This window comes from Carya illinoinensis, chromosome 4, assembly GCF_018687715.1.
Source record: "Carya illinoinensis cultivar Pawnee chromosome 4, C.illinoinensisPawnee_v1, whole genome shotgun sequence".
NCBI classification, from domain to species: Eukaryota; Viridiplantae; Streptophyta; class Magnoliopsida; order Fagales; family Juglandaceae; genus Carya; species Carya illinoinensis.
Genome location: NC_056755.1, coordinates 43,481,795 through 43,505,824, shown reverse-complemented (window position 1 = coordinate 43,505,824; position 24,030 = coordinate 43,481,795). Strand labels below are relative to the sequence as shown.

Below are 24,030 nucleotides of genomic sequence, written 5' to 3'. Positions count from 1 at the left end.
TGCTTTTCCTGTAAAAATTTTTTTGTTCACAGGCACATTGATCGCACATCCGTATCAAAATTGAAAAGTGGAAATGTACTTGTAAGAGAATGTCAACTTGGCTTCCAACACCAAAACTCTACTTTAATAATAAACTCTACTTTATTTTAAAAAAACTATACAAAACTTAGGTACCTTAATACTACATCTAGCAATGCTCAAAAATAATTTATATAAACTTAGAGTGGGCAAGTTTTACGTGGACTCTTCAAAAAAGGTAAAACTTATGCGAAAAAGATCTGTTCTATCTTTTTTTCAAGGACTTATTCATCGCTATATTTGATGTCATCTGTAATTTTTTTTAACAGTTGAATATAGTATTAGATTTTATTCGGTTATACAAATAAGATTATATTAAAATATCTATGAATAACGGTTAGATAGTTTATAAATAATAGTAAAATAATTTGAAATTAAAATATTTTATATAATTTTATTATAATATTATTTTTTTAATATTATTTGTGTTTTAAGATTTAAAAAAATTGAATTGACCATTTGATTTTATTTGAAAGTTTAAAAAAGTTGTAATAATTAGAAAATGATTAGATGATAAATTAAAAATTTGAAATTTAAAAATGTTTGTATTTAAATAGTATTTAGATATTAAGATTAAATGAAATGAATTGAGACCGTCTGTGAAATCGAATGGAGGCTTAATCTTTGGTCAATCTTACGCCACTCACTAACAAGCACATGGGTGGTTGATTACCTTACGAACATCTGTGTTGCCGTTTTCTTTGCCATCATCCTCACGTGAATCCGAGTCACAGCTCCGTGCTTTAGTTAGAGCTCACAACAATGTTAACAATTTAGATCAAGCGAGGGGCATCAAATATTGCAAAAAGAAATTAATATACTCACACATACACACACAACCAATATATAATTGCCTGAAACACAGCTATGACGAAGGCCTCTCTTCCCTTAATAGTTCTTTGTTAGCTACACCATTCCCAGGTCTATGCAGAGACCAACAAGACAAACAAAAGAATTGATTGAGTATGCCAAAACCATGCCATAATTCAACAATTGACTTTGCCGCTTCAGTAGTAACTCCCATAATAGGCCTGCGGAACTGATGCAGGTTGCTGCAGCAGGGCGGCTACCACTGCAGTGGGCTGTGCATAACTTTGTTGTGGGAAAGCCTGCTGAAATTATGAGCAAACATTCAGCAGTAGAGATGATGACAAGCAAGCAGAGAAAAATTAGAGACTTCATAGTGTCTTTATACAAGCCCCAATAGGTTGTGGGGGGAAGTTATAGAGATGAAACATTTCTTAAATCCCACGCCTCTGCATAAATAATTAAATCTATCAGAGGAGAGTCCTAAACTTGGACTTGCAGTTTCAAGTGTGTACATACTGCAAGGGTATGTGGAGGTGTCGCACATTACGCATGTAGACAGATACCAATTTGAGTAGAAATGGAAGTTCATTTGTCAAATATACGAACAAACTTGATTCTGCAGGAATCATGATGCTTTTTTGTTTGCCACGATTATTAAATACTCCAAAACAGGAGCTGAAACTCGGGTACGCGAGACACAAGTTTGAATACTCATGCCTCCAACAATGGCAACCTGAAGGTTGAGAGAAACCTATTCAAAGGATACAAGTCTATAACTCAAAAACAATTGTGGACTAGCAATAGACCCCAACTTCTTTTGTGGAGACTTCAAAATGCACAAACCAGTTCCAATGTGGCTATAAAGAAATCATCTAAAAGAAACGACAAACAAAAACATTAAAAATCTGGGTTCTCCGGCCCAAAATAAATAAATATAACAGGAAAAGAAAAACAAAGACAATTCCAATGCAATATCAAAGAGAGGTCGTCAAGATGTAACCCAACTTTAAAAAATGATCAATAAGCAGCCAGCCAAAAAATAAAAAATAAAATGGTAAGAATTTGATCCACAACACATGACAAGTAATACTAGGTACCTGCGCAGGATATGTAGTAGGATAAGCCCCATAAGCGGCAGTTGGTGGTGCTGATGCTACCATTTGTGGATTAGCGTAACTGCTTCCATAGCCACTATATGCACCATATGCAGCCTGCTGTAAGATTTAAAGGTTCTTTTTATAAATAATAGCCATAATAAATCGAGGTCTTCAAAAAGTTTTGGATTGCAGGTAACAACCCTTTGTATGCATGTGCAAGCAAACAAAACTATGGAGAGCTATTAAAACAGCACAAACACGTTTAATCTTGAAAAAAAAAGTAACAAAATCTCATCTTCTCTTGAATGAACCAAGCCCACGGTTCACGTACAGTCTCTTTGTATATTAAGATTGAAATTTTTTGGAAAGTAGTCAAAAATTTTATTGATGAAAACAAAGTGCGCAGCCTAAGTGCACAGGACATATACAAGAGAAATGCCTGATTACTAAGTGGTAAGATTAAAAATACATTCTGAACAACCAAAATTCTTGATACATTGGGCATGTGACAATACTTTCACACATCGCTCTTTTAGATCTACGGTAAGTCAAAATGAGTGTTGAAGAAGAAAGTTTTGGGCTCCACTAATGTCTGTTGACGATACTCAATACTTCAATTATACCTTTCTCTCCAAATGACACAAGTAGGAACCATTTTCCACACCACGATGTGACTTACCCACTCTATGTGACCTTTTCCCAACGTGGGACTAGGGTGTTACACCAAAATACTTCTTAACGAACAAAACCCATCAATGAGAAAAAACGAAAACCGAACTGTAAGTAGAAATTCTTGTGATGTGGAAAATCCAGCAATTAAGTCAACGATTTCCCTCAACCAGCACATGATAAATAACATATATATTTATATGTACATAAATTAGTGTGAAGAAATGGCATCTACCTGTTGTGTATTGCCAGGGGCCCACTGTTGAACTGGTCCTTGCGTAACTGCTGGCCAAGCTTGATGCTGCAAACCATAACCAGCTGTCCATTGGCTTTGTGCACTTGGATATGCACCCGTCAAGGACTGCGCAGGTGAAGGAACAGAATAAGACCTGGCTATTTTGGCCTTATCTGATGCTAGAAAATCCTCTGCATGGCGTTTTTTCAACTCTGAAGTGCTCTGATGAGGCAAGAAAAGCTTAGCATGCCGATCCTCAGCCTTCTTGATGGATTGTGCATCCCCAAAGACATTCAGAAACTGAAAAATCCAGGTAGGCACAAAAGACTTTGAGGCAAGTTTCATTTCTCACAGAATAAAATATGTGATGCAGTTTCCCCTGAACATAAGCTATTATGCATGCGTAAACATGATATATACATAAATGAAAGAATATCAAGATCAGAATTGGTGTTTGGAATGCCAGAAGATATTCAACCCAGATGCAAACTAAATCAAAAACTGGAATCATATCTTTAAAGAGTGATATTAAAAACAAGAATATACAAACTCTATTAAAACAACAAAAACAGGGGTTAAACGATAAGAGGCTTAAGCTTGAAGAATGCACATTATGATTAATAATATACCCAACCCACTAGATCTGATCAAACTCTGTATGCAAGGCAAAAGCATTGAAGCATGCAATCAACAATCAATTAGACCTTTTTTTTTTTTATATTCACGATTCACTGCTGGAGAGGAATTTCTGTTGATTGTCTTCTTCTTCTTCTTCCAAGTTTACAACTAGAGGAGGTGCCTTGGAGCTATAGCTCATGTCATCCTCTACTCTATTCTTAAAATTAGTTTCTTAAAGAAAGAAGGATGCTGGAAAATTGCCAACTGAGATCTTCAATAACAAACAAAATATAACCTTTCATCTTTTCCACTCAACAAGTTATATCTGGAAAGTCATAAAACTCCACTCATCTAAATGCCAAACAAATTTACCTCCAAAAAAATGCAAGAAAGCTCTTCCCTATCAGCTGGACCAGCAACATTGGGGCTCTCTAGGTCAGGAACTATGAACTTAACAACCAACGAATCTAGATAATTGATTCTCTTTGGTAAGGACTGAATTGACTCAAAATGTATTAAAGCCTGCAGGCACCATGGAAGCAGATGCAGCATATCAGCTAAAAGAATCTTATTGAGAGAATATTGGAAAACAGTGCACATCTGCATGTGAGAGAGATTATAGACCTCAAGAAGTGGTTTGGACAGTTGCACATGCTCAAGTGCTTGAACTAGAATTTCCCTAGCCTTTTCTTCATTACCAGAAACCTACCATTAGAATCGGGGGAATGAGAGACATCAGCTATAATATAAAGTGCGGATAAATATCTCTGACCAATAATCACTTCCACAAATGTCCATGAATTTTGAAAACAATATGCCTATTTTTAGTAGTGTTCACTTTGATAAGACTAAAAAAAACCCACAAAATCTCTGAAATTTAAACTGCACAAGTAGTAAGCAATCAAAAGGAATAAAAATAAAAGAATCAATCAAACCAAAAGCATTTTTTTATAGGTTAAAAAAAAAAATTATTAATAAGACTAGGCATAGCCCAAGTACACAAGAGGTATACAAGTGTTTACACCTAGTTAAGAGGGAGAGGTAGAAACAAGAAAGGAAAATCTAGTCCATTACAATCTACAACACCCGCCCATAGGAACAGAGTTTTAACAAAGAACAATCTAATCTCCTCCAATGTTCGCTCCTTATCTTCAAAAGTCCGATCATTTCATTCCTTCCATAGGCACCAAAGAATACCCACACGACTGTGATTTGTGGAATTCCGCCCAAATTCTTCCAACTGGCCAAGGGTTCAACCACCACAACATGCGTAACCCAGGCTAACTCTAATCTTCTAAAGACATCATCCTATAGTGATCTAGACCTCACAATGTAGTAGAAGATGATCCATAGTCTCAACATTCTTTTTGCACATACAACACCAGTCCACGATAATCATCCGGCATTTTCATAGGTTATCCATAGTCAAAATCTTGCCTAGAGAAGCTGTCCAAGCAAAAAAGTTTGCCTTAAGAGGTGCCTTGTTTCTCCAAATACTTCTCCATAGGAAACTATTGTGTTGTGGATTGATGAGGGTCTTATAGAAGGAGTGGACTGAGAAAGCACCTTTTCTAGCGAACGTCCATCACAACTTAATTGATGAGGGTCTTATAGAAGGAGTGGACTGGGAAAGCACCTTTTCTAGCGGGTGTCCACCACAACTTACGAATTCCCTGGGTGCTCAATCTCATGGCATACAAATTTCTGACGAAATCAGCAAAGCTGTCCACTTCCCAATCATGTGCCGCTCTCATAAAATTCACGTTCCATTGGATTAAGCCACTGGACATCTCCTTTAGATCCGCTACTGATGCTTCTTGATCACACGAAATCCTGGAAAATGTATGGAATGTGTCCTTAAGGGCTTGTTCTCCACACAATAATCATGCCAAAATTTTATTCTTTTTTTTTTTTAATATATAAGTAAATCAGAGTATATTAATGAAAAGAATAGGCAAAAGCCATGTTCAATACAATGAATGCCCTACTACGTAGGATCAATAGATACAAGAAAATCATGAAAATTTTGGTCATTAAAATTAACAATGGCCCAAGTACAAAGAGTTCTAAAAAAGAAACCTTTTAGTTCCTCCATAGATCTCTCTTTGTCCTCGAAAGTCCGTTCATTACACTCTTGCCACACACACCACATGATGCAAATAGGGATCATCTTCCACATAGCCTTGATCTTTTATTCTAGATCCATCACCCATCACAATTCTAGTGTGTCGAGCAAACACCCCCAACCTCTCTGTATGTGCTTCTAAACTCCCACACCATATGCCCATTGTACCTCCCTAGTATCCCCCACCCCAACAACCCCAAAAACCACCACATAGATCCGTACTTAAGATCAATCACCAACTTTCATAAAGCTTCCCTCTCCATGTTATAGTACCACAAGCATTTCCCAAGAAGGGCCCAATTGAATACCCTCAAGTTTCTAATGCCCAACCCACCCATAGATTTTTTATTTTTTTTTACATCAGGTGTTCGAAGACAACGTCCCGACTAATCTCGGGGCCGCACAAGCCCTAAATTGTTTGCACCTAAAGGGATTTGAACCTTAGACTTGAGGGGAGCATACCCTAGGGGTACAAAGATTGGAGAGCAAACCTTATCCCACTTGACTAGGTGAAAACTTAAACTCATCCCCCAACCCACTCCAAAGGAAATCAGGCTGGAGTTTTCTCTATTCGGATCACCACGCTAGCCAGAATTGGGAACAAAGATAAGAAGTGAGTTGGTAAATTGGACAAAGTGCTCTTGATTAGGGTAGTCCTACCACCATTTGACAAATATAATCTCTTCCAACCTACCAATTTGAGTTCAATTTTCTCTATTATTTCATCTCATATAGATTTAGCCCTGAAAGAGGCCCCCAAAGGGAGGCCAAGGTATTTCATAGGAAATGAGGAGACGTTGCATGCAAGAATGTTGGCCAACCGCTAGTGGTTACGAACATTTCCAATTAGAACCAACTCCGATTTGGATAAATTCACCTTCAATCCTGACACAACTACGAAGCAAAGTAGGAGAGCCCTTAAGTAATGCATATGATTGGTCTGCTTTACCAAATAACAAAGTGTCATCTGCAAACAATAAATGAGAGCTATTAAGAGTGCGTGTCCTGATTGGTGTTGCCAATTGAAAATCCTGCCAAAAAGCCATTGTCAACCATAGTGGACATCATCTGACTAAGCACTTCCATAACAATGACAAATACAAGGGAAAACAATGGATCACCGTCTTAGACCATGTGAACTAGTAAAGAAACCAACTGGACTACCATTCACCAAAACTAAGAACCTCGCCGTCGAGATGCAATATCTAATCCATGAGCACCATCTCTCTCGAAATCCACACCTCTCAAGCAAGTATAGTAAGAAGTCCCAATTAACATGATCATAAGCCTTCTCCATATCCAGTTTACATAGAACATCCGGTTCTCCTGATTTTAATCTACCATCTAGACATTCATTAGTGATTAGTACTAGATATAATATTTGTCTTCCTTTTAGAAAGGCGGTTTGGGGTCTCAAAATAATCCTCCCCAATACCTTCCCCAAACATGCTTAAGACCATGGAGATAATCTTATACACCCCATTCACAAGACTAATAAACTGAAAATCTTTAATATTCAAAGCCCCAACCTCCTTGGGAATAAGCGCAATGTTGGACATTATTGCAACAACCCCCTCCGTAACATTCCCGATATGCTACAATTCCTTCAGGAGAGGTGTGACCCCTTGTGATTCCTACGCTAGATATTCCCTACACTCCATCATCGCCTTTTGTCCACTCAGAGCCAAAGAACCACTGCCGGACGGTGAGTTTTCAATTTGATCCACTTTTGTGGTGGTTACCAACTCCGGCGATAGTTCCTCCCTCTGCACTTTTTCTCCACTTGATTCACAGGCAACGTTACGTTGGCCTATCACGAGTCAATCTAGAGCTTTTCTGGCATGGGTGGTTGGTTGTCGGCGACTGATGGCCCTACTTTTCCACATTCGCCACAGAACTGCCATATGGATCAAGATATATCGAGGCCCATCTCCATCTGATCTTTCCCTTCATCTCGGCTGCTTACGTGATGCCTAGTAAGGGGCCCATGTGGTGGCCTAATAAAGCGGCCCATGATTTTTTATTTCCCCTTAGCCCCATCAAAGCCTGATGGTAGGTTGTGACATTGAGCCCTTTAAGTGGCTTCCTCATTTAGTTCCCCTGGGCCCCTATTCGAGAAGATCACGCCCAAGCCCATACCGTTTCCTTTATCTACAATTCGAATTAAACCATTCACTTTCTCCTGCAAATCATCCAACTGCATTTTCATTCCCCATAATGTACAACAGACATCCCCCTCTACCATACTTCGATCGTGCCTGACATGACCACCTCCTTTCAACTGAGCAGCAGGTGGGCCTGCAGTGTGTTGTGCATTCATTGTGCCTGACACTCTCGATAGCTAGTAAATCCATATAATCTCCTCCCCTGTTCTAAGATGGGGTCAATTTTGTCGACTGTTTTGGCACCTCCTTGTAGGAGCGATTATTCCGGTGATGACCCTCCTTCGTTGGAACCAAAGATAAGTTCCTACCTCCATAACTTTCCTCCATTCGGCCAAAGTCCATCCTCCCTCTGTTGTGCCTTGCATTACCTCCAACCACCAAATTGTCCCGAACTTCTAGTATAGTGCCCGACAATCTCTTCCACCCCCTACCTTCCCTTTCTTCCAGCATGAATAAAAAATTCTGTTTGCCACCAACTCCATATTCCACTAAAAATGCCCATGCACGTTGGAACATCTCTAGGCTATAAAGCTTCTATTACCATCCCTTAGAGAGGCATATAACTCCTTTTTATTGCTTGACGCAAGCCCTCCAGCAATCTGATGACCCACTTGACCGTATACATCCCCAGAGACAACTCCTTTGATACTTTCCAGCTCTCCTCAGTGATATGAATGAAGTTGCCTACAGTCGTGACTCTAAAAGTTTTAGATTCTAACACAATCTGCTTCAAGTATCCATGCTTCTAAATCGCCACAAGTGTGGACAATTTGTTACTCATCCAAACTTGAAGTTACAAACACCCATCCTGCTCTCATTTAAAAACCCAAAAAGTACATTTTCCAGCAAAAAGACCTGATCTAATTCTGCACCAAAAACATTATACCTGTAAACTACAGAAAACACACAGACAGGCAAACATGTTGCCCAACCTACCATGTATACAAACCGAGAATATTGTGCATACAACATCGGTAACGTCTGTGAATGTTCTTTTCCTCTTTCAATAGCAATGGCCTGTTCATACAAGGAGTAGGCATCTTCCAGATTCCCCTGCAATAAAAGAGAAATGAGACTAAAAAAATGTAACATGACCATCTTAAACAACATTCTTGACCCAACATACCAGCCGATATTCCATATTTGCATGCTTAATAATTGCTTCAATGAGACCAGGAGAGATTTCAGTATGAACAAGTTGATAGGCAGCTTGAGAACCAGGTATATCCCCAATTTGCTCCTTAAACCGAGCAGCAAAAAGGTGAATCTCTGGTTGTCTCTGTTACAATTTTGGCAGAAAAAAAAAATGAAATCAGATATAATGTAATTAAATTTAGAAAAGAGAGAAGGGATAGATAACTGTGTTATCCCATGGCTTAATGCTGACATTGGAAGCTGAAAAGACACGGCAATGTAAGCTCGTTTGCAAACAATATAATCTATTCATTATCTATAATCAAAAGATAATATCCAGTTCTTGAAAGGCTAATATAAACACACGCGCACACACACATCCGATGGCCAAAAAGGTCTTCTAACCCACAGTCTATTCATATGAATAACAAGAAAGGGAAAAGGAACCAATATGTCGTCCATCCTTACACTGCTTGCTTGGAGGGATTGAAGTAGGGCTGGGAAAGGGAAGGAGGAAGCAATGACAGAAGGGAAATTGATTTGTTAAGTAGGTGGACTTAAGGGCACGGGAAGTATGGAGGAGGGAGAGACATAACTAGTGCAGACCCACCAAAACCAATTCGCCCAACAGCAGGGCAATTGTAAAAGGAATAGCTATAAGCTAGCTTCTTACAAAAGTTGTTAAATTTCAGCTTTGCTCCATCGTAAACCACTTAAGTAGCGGCATAAACGTAAAACTACATATCATGTTTTTTAATAAGTAAAGGTAATCCTTCCCTCCTACCAAACAATAGGTAGGGAAGTGAGCTTCCCTTTTTTCACTCCTCTCCCAATGTCTCAATGAAGAATATTCTTATAAAAAATATGCTACCTTGACAAACACTTGAGATGCACGAGCAAGTGCATTATTTGCAAGATCCAACATTCCACTAGCTTCCATGCATAAAACATAACGCATCCAATACTCGGGATAATTGGCACATGCAATCAAACATCTTTCATATAACTTGACCACCTGATTCACATAGAAGACAAATGACCACGAATTATACCACCATTATCCATCTTGCGTAATTAAAAGAATATCACAAAGCAGAAAGGAGACATGCATAGGATATACTCTGTCAGTAGAACAGAAAGGCCCCTAAAAAATGAGGGAGGGACCTCTTTGTCCGACAGGACAGGTGATTAACAAGATAAGGACACCTGCATTCATAGCATTAAGAATAAAATTCACAATACAAGCACATCATCAACCCGACCCATCCACTGACAAACGAGGGGTTGAAGCACTTAGCCTTAAAGAAACCAATTTGATGCTATGGGCCAGACCATTAATATGTTCATTTACTCATCAAAATAAAAAATAATAATTTTTTTTTTTTTACAAGTAAAAAGATATATATTAAATCATAAAGAGGGCAAGGCCTGAGTACACGGGGGGTATACAAAGAGCCTAGCTACAGTCTAAGAGCTGCAAAGGGCAGCGTGAAGTTCAGTAAAGGAAGTGCCATTCAGTACAATAGAGGAGGCCCATAATACTAGAGTGTGGTAGAAGAAATAAAAAATAATAATAATAATAAAGAAACCAAATTGAAGGCACATGCTTTGGTCTCAGTTCAATTTCCCATTCAAAAAGTTGTTTCATCCAATGGTTTAGCCAAGAATACAACGGGTCAGCAGATACTATTTAACTGTGACCCAATATGTACGAGAAGGACAACAAAACTACAAACCAAACAATGCTGAAAGCACGTAAACTCAAATACCTTGTTAAAGTCGCCTTCCCTTTCCATAAAATCCAAATAGCTATGCCAATTTTCAAGCTCTGCAACATTGAGAGGCCGCACATGAAAGTAGGGTCTCCTAATTGCTGTTTCAAAACCAATGATCTTAGAATCAAACTCTTTAGCCTTCTTATACATCTCTTCTCTGATGGCGATATACTTCTGCAACTCCTCTGCCTCCGTTAAGCCAGCACTTACAGGTTTAGGAAATTGTTCTGTACCATCAGGATGAACCTCTCCCTCATTGGCTTGGACACTAGCCTCTGAAAGTGCTGCAGCAGCAGCAGCAGCAGCAGCAGCTTCCTCAGCAGTCCTTAATTCAGACAAAGGTCGACTTCCAGCTAACTCCTTAAAGCTGTAGCACCATTAGCATCAGGGCTGTAAATAACACTTCAAAAAGGAAATATTGTGTGTATCATGGGCTCCGAAGAGAAGTATGAAGATGTTGTAATCAAGCCACATATATGGAAGATTACAACATCAGCAATTGTGAACAGGCAGGCTACATTCATAAATCCGAGTTTGGTATTAAAAAGTACTTGCAAATATTAGTGAATCAAGAAAAAAAATACATTTCAGGAGTGAGGAAAACAGTGCTTTATCTGACCAGAAATTATACAGAATCTCCTCCAAAAACATCCAACCACCCTAAATTTGCTGAATGCAACACCAAACATACATAAGAGCTTTCCATGAAACATAAAGCCAACTCAAGGAACCAAAGCCAACTCTAAGCAAAACGAGTTTGACAAATAAATATAAAATGCAATGAACAAGGATTCAGGGAATCACCTGTTAAAATAGCGATCCAATTGTTGATTTGGATACTCCAAAATCCTGGTGTAAATCATAGCAAGACGGCCCCACTCTTGCTGCATGTACTCATATTCAATGTATTTATCCCAAAGAGTGAATGACAGGTAATCTGTTCCAACATAAGCTAATCCTCGTTCAAAGAGCCTGGAGCACCATATAAATAATAGGAACTGTTATTCTACAAGTATGAACACCAATTCATTTAACCCAAGCACATCCATAAATGGTTGCAGTGTCAGAACGTCAAGCAGAAGAAACAATTCATTGTTAACAGCATATCACTTCCAAACGCTGCATTTACCTTCCTGAAAAAAAATCATACTATGTCCGTGAAATGGAGCAGTGATAGAGGCCATCTTAGCCCTTAACCTGACGAGATCTTCCCAGCAGCAATTTGCATATTGATGAACCTCAGCGTCAAAGTTAAAGATAGCCATATTTCAATGACAACTATATGACTACGGCACAGGCTTTTGGAGAAAAAGAAGACAAAAGAAAGGGTATATGAGGCCAAAAAACTGAATAAGAACCTAAAACAGCTACACCTTTACAATAGCATCAAATCAATGCTTTGCACATTAGAAAAAAAGCATTTCTGTAGTGCATTCTCATCAAACCTTTCCGCCATAAATGTGGAGAATCACTGTTGCAGGCATACTGAAATGATGTTAGCAGCAATAAACACTATAGCCATGCAATAACAATCTACCAATGTCGATTAAGAAAAAAATGAGCCAAACCAAAATATATTACCTACGGATGGTTTCTGGATCCCCGTATGTGCTAATGGCAAATATACAATAATGCAACCAAATATCCACCGAATACGTCACTCCTTGTACTGCCCGTTCATAAACCTCCACTACTTTCTCAACAGAGCCTAGATGAGCCTCATGGTCTGCATACTTTTTCCAATAACCATAACACAAAGGAAATTCTGCCAAAAAAGCATCATAAGCTTTTCGGATTTTCAAAATGTTCTCCTGCACCAGGCAGAGATGAAGATGTTATTTCCCCCAGGAAATAATAAATCATAGGGCAATAACGTCGAAAACAAAGGTCTGAAGACAACCAGAAACAGCAGATGCTTATCACTCTGAAAAATTATATCATGAGAATTCTCATGAAAAACGTACACAACTTCATTCTAAAAATAATAACAAAAACTTCAAAAAGAAACAATGTCTTACCCATCCACTGGTATGCATATAATGTAAACTGTAAACCCCAAAAAAGAAGCCCATATAAACAAAGGCAAACCCAAATTTAGCAACATTCAAACACTTTCAAATAAGATTAGTGCGGTGAACAGCAGGAACAGCCCTATAAGACTTCTTGATTAAAGAACAATGGCATTTTAATGACACTGGACAAGGGAACATTACTTTCATCCAAACAGCACCCCAAGATTGGGAAATGGAGATGTTTTCCTCTTTTTTTAATCTCTTGTATTCTACGAGTATGGGAGGGGGTGCAAAGGATAGCATATCATGTGTTCCATCGAAGTTTCAATGCTCAAAGGTTCTAACCCTTTCACATTTCATGTAAATAAAGTTTTTTATCAAACAAAAGGGTGAGAGCATGCCAAGACATAAGCTTCTAAGTAAAGTAAAGTAGAGGGGTTGCTAAAAGCCATAAGTACATATCTATTCCTATTACAAAAATACATATGAAAGTAAAAAATGTGTATCTCAGGTAGCTTGCTAATAGACACTTAGATCTTCAACAACTAGCTAATGCAAGGCACTAGGCAAGTAAAGAGAATACAGACCATCTTTTTATACCTTGCTCCAAAACTAGCATACATACTTTTTTGACAGGAAAACCATAGATCTTCTAAAACTTTTTTTTTATAAATAAGAGTTTTCTTTGATAAGTAAAATCTTCCAAAACTAGCATGTATATTAAACAAGCACATTAAAGTTAACAGCCAACTTGTTGAGAACATCTCGTCACACAATTTCTTTTATGACAAGATATCCCTAATATGCAAACACAACATGATTTTACCCAGTTAAACCCATTACCCGTGTAATGCGTCCCCATCGTACAAATCAGGTAAATCATCAGCTTTTAATTGATAAGACATGGGCCATAGAAATTTTTTGCACCCAAGAGTTTGAACCTTAGACATGGAGGGATCATATCACCAAGCCCAAGGCCCTTAGCACCCCTAGGGGTTAATTTCATCACACCAAATAACAAATAGAAAACAGATAAAGATTGGTATAATTAACAAAGTGATTCATCATAAATGCAAGAAAACGTAAACATACCTGCGCCACCTTCTCGGTCTCTTCAATTAGGGAAGTCCATGCGTTAAAATCTAAAGCATTAGCCCTCACAATGTTCCACAGTCGATCTTCTTCAGCAGACACAACTGGTACTACGAATAAAAAGGAAAAGGATTAAATACAATTAAGAAATTATTCATTTAACTCTGCATAGAGATTTAGCAAGAATATAAGTAAAGCAGAGGACACATTTAAGGGGATGTTTGACAACTGAAATCCCCTCTAAAGTCAGGGGATTTTTCTTTTTCTTTTTTTTTTTTTCTTTTTTTTTTCTTTTTTTTTTTTTTCTTTTTTTAAGAGATAAATATTATTGAAATGAATGAGATAGGCATAAGCCGTGTACACCGGGAGTATACAGAAGAAAGGGGGGATTTTTCAGTTAAAGATGTTTTCATTCCAAGGCATACAACACTTGTAGCATAAAAACCCCTAAAGTTTTCAAAAAACATGAAAACATCAAACCCTATAAGCAATTTCAAATTAAAATCTAGCTGCATTATGTTGACAGAAATATCATTTGTAGCTTATGGGGCTGTTCATTTGTGGGGTGGACCTATTTAGCCTCCTTGGGGGCCTCAGGTGGGGTGTTGTTAATGTGGGATAGGAGAGTAGTGGAACTAGTAGAGGTTTGCTATGGGAATTATTCTATTGCGGGGTATTTCAAGAACATTGAGGATGGGTGGGAGTGGGCTCTTGCGGGAGTATATGGGCCTAATGTTGATAGAGACAAGAAGTTATTTGTGGGACGAATTGGTGGATTTGTATACTTTATGGAAACTCCCTTGGGTAGTGTGCAGGGAATTTAATGTTTTTCGTTTCCCTTGTGAGAGGGAGGGGGCTTCCTCTTTGACAAGGGCGATGGAGGATTTCTCAGAGCTGATATTTTATCTTAATTTGATTGATCTCCCCTTGCATGGGGGGAGCATTACGCGGTCCAGCAGTAAAGGGGGGTCAATGTTGGATAGATTTCTAATCTCTACTTCTTGAAAGTCTCGGTATCCAAATTTATGTCAGAAGCAATTGCCTCAGGTTTGCTTAAATCATTTCTCCATTATGTTAGATTGTAGGGGCATTTAGGGGGTAAACGTTATTTCAAATTTAAGAATATGTGGCTTCAATCGATTGATTTCGTGGAGAGGGTGAGGAATTGGTAGGCCTCTTATTCATTCCATGGCACATCCAGTTTCATGGTTCACAGTAGCTAACAAATTAAAAGCTCTTAAGTTTGACTTAAAGCGGTGGAATATTGAGGTTTTTAGACACACGGATGAGTAAAAGAGCCTTCTCTAGGAGGAGTTGAATTTTCTAGAAGCGCCCACCGGGGGGGGGAGAACTCTGAGGAAGGTTGAGGTTGTGGCGAAGATAGAGAGGGTTTTGTTGTTGAAAAAAATCTCTTTGAGACAAAAAACTAGGATGTTATGGTTGAAAGAGGGAGACAAATGTACTAAGTTCTTCCACAAAATGGCAAACTCACATAGGGGGAACAATGTTATAGAGGGTATCCAATCGGGAGAGACGTTGTATCAAGCAACGGAGGATGTTCAAGAACATATAGTGAGCTAATATGAGGAGCTTCTTAAAGAGTCGGCGGGATGGCGCCCCAAATTGGATGGTTTGTCTTTTGACCAGCTAGATGATAATATTGCTAGGTGGTTGGAGAGACCATTTGAGGAGGACGAACTGCATCAAGTGGTGCGTAGTATGTGTAAAGACAAAGCCCCGAGCCCCGATGGGTTTTCTATGGCTTTCTTTCAAGAGTGTTGGGATGTGGTGAAGGATGATGTGATGCGGGTTTTTCAAGAGCTTCATTTTTGTCACAAGTTTGATAAGTCCCTTAATGCCACTTTTATCACTCTCATTCCAAAAATTGCGGGGGCAATGGAGTTGAAAGATTTTTGACCCATAAGTCTGGTAGAAGGGATTTATAAAATCATTTTGAAGCTGCTAGCAAGTCGTATGAGTTTGGTGATGGATAATATAATCTCCAAACCTCATAATGCATTTGTTTGGGGTCGTCAAATTACGGATTCAGTTTTGATAGCGAATGAGTGCTTGGACAACCAGTTGAGGGATGGTGCCCTGAGAGTCCTTTGCAAGTTGGATATGGAGAAAGCTTACAACCATGTGTGCTGAGATTTTTTGCTCTATATGTTAAGGAGATGCAGATTTGGTGATAGGTGGTGTGGCTGGGTTAAACATTGTGTTTCGACTGCTCGGTTCTCCGTGCTAGTCAATGCCACCTTGTGGATTTTTTCAGAGTTTGAGGGGTTTGAGACAAGGTGATCCGTTATCTCCTTTTCTTTTTGTTGTTGTAATGGAGGCATTGAGTCGAATGTTAGAAGCTGAGGTAAGGGGTCAGTCCCTGGCTGGTTTTTCTGCAGGAAATAATTTTTTTTTTTTTATAAGTAAACGGTAGTATTAATAATAATAGGCATAGCCCAAGTACACAAGATGGTATACAAGAGATAAGACCTATCTAGGTCGCTATAGAAGTCGCAAGGAAATCATGTACATTTAATCCATTAAAGTCTATAGCTAAAGTCCACATAAATAAAGTACTGAAAAAATAGCAACGAAGCTCCTCTGATGTCCGCTCCTTATCTTCGAATGTTCTCTCATTGCGCTCTTGCCAAATGCACCACATAATGCAAATAGGGATCATCTTCCACACTGCTTTGATTTGTGAATCTTCGCCCGGCATCGCCCAACTGGCCAATAACTCAACCACTGACTCCGGCATTACCCAGCTTAGCCCTACTCGACTGAAAACTTCATACCACAAAGCTCTAGCTGTCTCACAATGTAACAGGAGATGGTTCACTGACTCACCAGATTTCTTATACACACAACACCAATCGGTAATGATAATTCGACGCTTACGCAAGTTATCGGTAGTCAAAATCTTTCCTAACGCTGCTGTCCAGGTGAAGAAAAGATCTTTGGGAGGCGCCTTATTCCTCCACAAGCTTTTCCATGGGAAATGAGGATTTGGTATAGTTGTAAGGGCCTTATAAAAAGAGCTAAACGAGAAAATACCCTTACCCACAGGTTTCCACCACAGCTTATCTTCATGCCTTCCATTCATCTTCATAAAGTACACTAGATTGAAAAAATCCGTGAAACTGTTTACTTCCCAATCCTGTGCTGTTCTACAGAAAATGATATTCCAATGGACTTGGTCCCCAAAACAAACCAGAAGATCCGCCACCGAAGCTTCTGGGTCAGACGCCACTCGGAATACCGACGGAAAAGAATCCTTCAAAGCCTCCTCCCCGCACCATATATCTCTCCAAAATTTTATACGTGTGCCCTCCCCCACCAAAAGTTTCGTATGGTTGGCAAAAACCCCCCACCCTCTTCTTATAAGCTTCCAAATCCCCACCCCACAAGGCCCAATCCCCTCTCTAGTCCACCATCCCCCCATAGGCTGCCATGTTTGCTCTCAACAACTAATTTCCATAATGCTTCCGGTTCCATATTGTATCTCCATAATCATTTCCCGAGCAATGCCCGATTGAAAGTTCTTAGGTTCTTTATCCCCAACCCACCTGAGGAAATAGGTCTGCAAACCTTATCCCAACTGATTAAGTGAAACTTGAATTCATCTCCCATCCCCCTGCACAGGAACTCACGGTACAACCTTTCTATCCGAGCTGTCACGGAAGCTGGAATACGGAATAAAGATAGGAAATATGTAGGTAAGTTAGAAAGAGTACTCTTAATCAAGGTCACACAGCCTCCTTTTGACAAATACAATCTCTTCCACCCAGCCAATCTTCGTTCTATCTTCTCAATCACTAGATCCCAGATAGCAACAGATCGTGAAACAGCCCCCAACGGTAGTCCTAGATAGGTCATAGGGAGAGTAGCAACCTTACATCCCAAAATACTAGCCAACTGCCGAGTGCTACTGACATTCCCAACAGGAACTAGCTCTGATTTATCAAAGTTCACTCTCAAAACCTGACGCTGCTTCGAAGCATAACAAAAGTGCTTTCAGAGTCCTAAGTTGTTCTTGTTCAGCCTCACAGAAGACTAAAGTGTCATATGCAAAAAGTAAGTGGGATATCGAGATTAGACCCCTATTCAGATCACCCACTGAAAATCCAGCCAGCAGACCGTTGGTAACTAACGCCGTTAACATCCTACTCAGAGCCTCCATGATGATGACAAAGAGTAATGGGGATAGTGGATCTCCCCGTCTTAACCCCCTCGAACTGTTAAAAAAACCTTTTGGACTGCCATTGATCAACACTGAAAATCTTGCCGTTAAGATGCACCATCTAATCCACCTACACCATTTTCCCCCAAAACTACACCTCTTCTACAAGGAATAATAGTAATGGGTTATCTATCTCCCATTTACTGTATGCGGATGATACATTAATTTTCTGTGATGCGGACAGCGGACAACTTAAAGCTTTAAGAGCTGTACTCCTGTGTTTTGAGGCAGTTTTGGGTCTCAAGGTAAACTTTGAAAAGTCGGAATTAGTCCCGGTGGGGGAGGTGGAGAATATAGACCACCTAGCTGATATGTTGGATTATAAAGTGGTAGATCTTCCTTTGAGTTATCTCAGACTTCCTTTGGGAGCCTCTTTTAAAGCAAATTCCATTTGGGATGAGGTTGTAGAGAAGGTAGAAAAAAGATTGGTGGGTTGGAAGCGGCTTTACCTTTCAAAAGGTGGGAGAGTAACTCTTATCAAAAGTACCCTTTCAAACCTTCCCACTTACTATCTCTCTTTTTCCTTTACCGGTGGGGGTGGCTAATCGGATTGAAAAAATCTTTAGAGAGTTCTTGTGGGGTGGTTTGGGTGAGGAACACAAATTTCATCTTGTAGGGTGGCCTAAGGCATGCAGTCAAAAGGAGATGGGAGGCTTGGGGGTGCGGAATTTGTACACTTTCAATAAAGCTTTATTAGGAAAGCGGTTGTGGAGATTTCAATCGGAAGAGGATTCGTTGTGGAGAATGGTAGTGGAGGGGACGTACGGATGTGATTAGGGGGGTTGGAGCTCTAAGGAGGGTAGGGGGACTTATGGGGTGAGTCCTTGGGAGTTTATTAGAAAGGGGTGGAAGGTGTTTGCAACACATATCACTTTTAAGGTTGGTGAGGGATCAAGAATTAGCTTCTGGTTTGACGAATGGAGTGGAGAGAGAGCTCTATTTGCTGCTTTTCCAAGAGTTTTCAGATTAGCCGAAAATCAGCAGGTGGCTGTTTTAGATGTGCTGTGTTGTGCTACCGGCATAGTGCATTGGAATTTGTCTTTTTCCAGAAATGTGTAAAATTGGGAAGTGGAGGAGTTAGTAGGTTTTTGCAGTTTTCTTTACTCCATGAAGATAGGAGGGTATGGGAGAGATAGAATGCCGTGGAAACAATCAGGGAACAAAATTTTTTATGTCAGATCATTTTATAGGGTGTTGCAAGACCAGCCTATGAGCTCCCTTGCAAGACCGCCAGAATTGTTCCCTTGGAAGAGTCTATGGAGGGTTCCGGTGCCATCAAAAGTTGCATTTTTTGCCTGGACTGCAGCTTTGGGTAAGATTTTGACGACTGACAATTTAAGAAAAAGAGGGATGATTGCATTGGAATGGTGCTACCTGTGCAAGGAGAATGGCGAAACAACTGATCATATTTATTTGCATTGCGAAGTGGCAAGGATGCTTTGGGATGGCATTATATGTAGGGCTGGGTTGAAGTGGGTCATACCCAAGAGGGTGGTGGATCTCTTAGCTTGCCGGAAGAGGCACCATCAATGTTCACAGCTGGCTGCGATGTGGAGGATGATCCCTTTGTGTTTACTATGGTGCCTATGACGGAAAGAAATGAGAGATGCTTCAACAACAAGGAGAGAACAGTGGGGAAAATCTAAAATTTTTTTGTATTTTCTTTGGTCTAATGGTTTTCGGCTATTGTACTAAAGGGAGGGGATGTTCATGTGTTTTTGATTTCCTTTAAGCTTGCTAGAGTGTAATTAGGTGCCTCTTTCGTATACCCCCTAAGTATATGGGCTTTGCCTAGTTGCATTCGATCAATAAAGTTTATTACTTATCAAAAAAAAAATTAATTGATACTTTCTTTATATAAGCATTGATTGATTAATACATTTTTTAAGGTATATTAATACTTTACCACCAATATACTTTTAAGAATGTCCAAAAAAGGCAAGCACCCCCATATACATTAGAATAGTGAGAGTATATACATCCCTGGTAATAAAAGAATTACAACAAAAAAGCCAAATTAAAAGGATTGTGCAGTTCACTGATACATGAATCCAGCTAAAATGTCTAAGTTCATAAAGCAATAATACCACACATGGTTCAGATCCATACACACATTCACATAACCATGTTTTCAACCCAAACAAGATATATAGGGTTTTGTTTCCAGCACTGAACTACAATTCAAACCGCAATAAAATGTTGTTATAAATAGTATCTATCATGTACTGGAAACTGCTTTTCCATGCTGAATGATATACATTCTAAAACTGCCCAAATAATAAAATCACAGCATCACACACAAGTATAGAAAGTGCAAACGGAAAAACATACCAAAACCATCAAACTGTTGCTCATCCGCAGATCTATCTACATGATCTGAAACATGTCCATTCGCAACTCCTATACCATCAGTAACATTCAGAGATGATATATTACCACCAGCTTGAGAAAATTCTGTTGCTGCATTTTCCAGATCAGTGACTTCCTCACTAGTATTAGCAACTTCAGCAGCTAGGTTTGCTTCAGATGTTGTAATCACATGTGCTTCTTGTACGTTGGGATCAGGATCTGTACCATGTACATTTCCATCTCCCAAATCAGAACCAACACGAACAGTAGAACTTATATCAGCGGGTGCAGCAGATGCATAAAAAACCCCAGTAGCTTCAGAAGGGGAAGCCCCAGTGTTGGGAACAACATTTGAGCTGGCATCAGAATAGCCAGTGGATGTATAGTCCATCATGGCAGAGGGCTCAGATACGACTGTTTCGCTGTCTCCCATGCTTTGATGCACAGACTATTAGTTGTTAGCAAACATTGCAAGACTGCCAAAAATAACATAAAGCTGTAAACAATTTTAAAGACAAATGCGCCCCTGCTGCATGTTTTTGCTTTAATTCTTCTCTCTTTTTTTTCAAAAAACAAAAAACTATCGCAATCCAAAAAACATTTATCAACCAGTGATCACATTATAAATTAACTCAGAAGGTATAAGGATGCCGTGGGAGGGGGCAGCTAAGAAGGTAAGGGGCGAACAAAACTGGTTCATGGGATATGCAAGTATTAAATCAAATAAATTAGGACAAACCATGGATGGGGTTTGCCTTAAATCTGCTTACTGAATTGCTTCAATAAAACCAAGATTGAGCTATAATTTTAAGCCTGTGACAAAAGCAACGCAAGCCCAAGGAACTCTTTACTCGGTTCTCTTTATGTTTTTTACGGAAAAAAAAAAACTCCTCGACTGTGAATATTTTGAACTCAAAATAAAACAAACGGAACCAATCTACAGAAACGTTTCTTTTTTCCGATCGGTAATCAACCTACAGAAACATAACAGCCAAGGCTACATAAAACTAGCACCAAAGGATCGACCAAAAAAGACTACAATGAAGTAACAACAACGCGCGTGGGATCCATACACAAATTCATGTGACCGTGTTTTCAAACCAAACAATAAATATAAGGTTTCGTTTCCAACGCCAAACTATAATTCAAACCGCAACCGTCCGAAACTGAACCGAAGGACAGAGAAATGGGTAGTATGGAGCACGTAAGGAAAAGAACATGAGAAATGATGTCGTTTGCAGAGAGTTTTGGATTCGGCTCCGAAGGTTTTGTGTCGATGTTTTGTAAAATTTGCAGTAGAAGTAGGGCATGGAATGTCGGGGAGGAGGATCAATTAAATTAACAATAGAACATTATAATTAACTTGTTAGGGCTGGCACCGATTCCGAAGGAGTCGAAAACCAAGCTTCCGTTAGATACCGAGGGATATAAAACCGATAGAGAGAGAAATACAGAAAGAAAGAGACCGATACCTCTGAAATGGAGCTCTCTCAGCGGTAATTGTGGTAGCAATTCGGCAGACAGTGTAAGGGGTTTTTCAGTACTCCAGGGTTCGACGTTCGGAGCGGGGCCTGTGTGAGTGTGAAAGACGAACGAACGGAGGGAAGCGCCGAAGGCAGAAGAGGTGGTTATATACCTACATTAAACCGACGCCGCTTCAGCCTCCATTACCTTCTGCAATTTGGCATTTTAGGCAGTTTGGTTATCAAATTCATCTCAACTCTTCTTATCTAATTAATATAATTTTTTAAAATTTTAACATAAAATATAATAAATAATTTAATTCTTTTAATTATAAAATAATATTTTATTCAACTTTTAACTTTTATTTTAACTCAATTTAATTCAACTCAGTTTAACATCTAAATGCAATCTTTTTGAATACCATTCTCGGACTACATGCATGTTTGGAATTGCCATAGAATATGGCTTTTAATTAATTAAAATTTTGATATTGAGATAAGATAAGATCAAATAATTTTAAATAAAAATAAAATATTGTTAAAATATTATTTTTTAATATTATTATTATTTTAAGATTTAAAAAAATTGAATTGTATATACTATTTTGTATGAGAATTTTAAAAAATTATAATAATAAGATAAAATGACTTGAAACAAATTTTATATCCAAACATTTATAATTTAAAAGTAATAAGTTTTATTATTATACAATTATTTATTGTTTGGTAATTATGTATCTAAAACACTTTTAAATATATTGTATTTATTTGAAAACAAAAAAAACTATTTTTTGAGAAATAAATTACATAGAATGGTCTTTGATTTTTCACAAATTATGACTATGTATTTGATAAAAATCAAATCTTATAATCAAATAACAACGAAAATAGTATTTTTCTAATTGTTGCATGCTTGAGTATTTTTTTGTTTCTTCATCCTCCATGCTTTTCAGGAGGTGGATAATCATCGTCCTCATCGTTGCTTGAACTCAAGATCCTTCCATGCTTTTAGTATATGGTTTTTTAAAAGATATCTCAATATAAAGATAATTCTCCCCCCCTCCAAAAAATAAAAGAACATTTTTTTAACAATTGTTTCATACTCACGCTTATTTTTTGTCATTAATAAAATCTCACATTTTTTTTACATCTCATACAAGGTAATAAAATATCTTGATCTCTTTTTATAAGTTATTTGGTAAATTTACAATCTCATTTTCCTAATTATTTATACTTTTATTTTCACGTCTTCTACTGGCTAACTTATTAATTTGAATGAGTTTTGTTAGTAAGTACATATATATTACTATCAAATTAACAATTAGGAGTAAAGGTAAAAATAAAAATATATAACTAATTTTTATCGTTTATTTACTTAATTTTTATCGTTTGTTTCAATAAGTCTCACATAACTATTTCTTTCTTAATTTTTATTGTTCACTTAAGTTCGATGAAGCTCAAGTAAAATGTTCATATTTGTGATTTTAGTAATTTAGTTTGTCCTTAGGTAGCTATCTTATATGGTTAATGTTAAATGTTGGTGACATACTTTTCTATTTTAAATATTGATTATTGTTCACTCGTACATACGACACATTTTGCTAATTGTTCCCCATGCACTAAATCTTAGTTTCGCCCTTGATCTTCTATTTATTTTTCCAAATTCCAAATGTTTATTCAATGGTGTATCTCGATGCATGATTAAATATTTTACACATACTTATTGGCCAAAGACCACGACAAAATTTCAATAGATGATATCATTCCCTCTTGTATGACTCCATGTATCCATTCATATGATGATATCCAGCATCTAGCAAGTAATATTTACTATATAAAATTTATGAAAAAATTATTCATTAATCATATTTAGTTAATTAATGTCATTTTTATTAAATTCAAACATTTAGATGGACGTGGAAAGTAGTCATTTTTGAATAGCTTCCATAAAAATACATATATCATATACGTACCTTCCCATCCAGCCCAAACAAAGATGAAGCGTATAAAAATCACAAATTGCCATAACATTCCGAGTAGGTATCCATTTTTTACTAACAAATAGAATTTGTTTTGTTGGATAAATAGTAACTAACACGTGGGTTCTATCAATAGCTTCAATACAATTTTGAAGTATGGCCAACATTGCTCATGTTCACGGTTTTTTT

At 38.1% G+C, this 24,030-nt stretch overlaps 1 protein-coding gene across 9 annotated transcripts; it reads right to left on the bottom strand.

The window, feature by feature from the left end:
- Positions 1-850: 850 nt before the first annotated feature.
- Positions 851-22,088, bottom strand: LOC122306076 (pre-mRNA-processing factor 39-like). Of its 9 annotated transcripts, none has more exons than XM_043118448.1 (14): positions 21,872-22,088; positions 20,382-20,833; positions 13,811-13,920; positions 12,288-12,517; positions 11,511-11,678; positions 10,701-11,073; positions 9,803-9,946; positions 8,924-9,076; positions 8,734-8,850; positions 4,132-4,212; positions 3,880-4,029; positions 2,890-3,189; positions 1,986-2,099; positions 851-1,190 (listed from the first exon to the last, which is right to left on the bottom strand). In XM_043118448.1, exons 2-14 carry the CDS (start codon positions 20,830-20,832, stop codon positions 1,086-1,088), a joined length of 2,496 nt encoding a protein of 831 aa, XP_042974382.1. In that variant the 5' UTR covers position 20,833; positions 21,872-22,088; the 3' UTR covers positions 851-1,085. The 9 variants fall into 9 exon arrangements, with proteins under 9 accessions (XP_042974382.1, XP_042974385.1, XP_042974380.1 ...); XM_043118451.1 differs by having other exon boundaries at positions 851-1,187; XM_043118446.1 differs by having other exon boundaries at positions 1,986-2,102; positions 20,382-20,875; positions 21,872-22,087.
- Between the last annotated feature and the right edge of the window lie 1,942 nt (positions 22,089-24,030).

Excerpts from the sequence above, each read along its gene's own strand:
- LOC122306076 (XM_043118446.1), bottom strand. The coding sequence starts at position 20,832 with ATGGGAGACAGCGAAACAGTCGTATCTGAGCCCTCTGCCATGATGGAC. Across the intron at positions 9,947-10,700 it reads GGGAAGGCGACTTTAACAAG|GTGGTCAAGTTATATGAAAG; the intron begins GTATTTGAGTTT and ends TATGTGAATCAG. Across the intron at positions 1,191-1,985 it reads CTACTACATATCCTGCGCAG|CAGGCTTTCCCACAACAAAG; the intron begins GTACCTAGTATT and ends TCATAATTTCAG.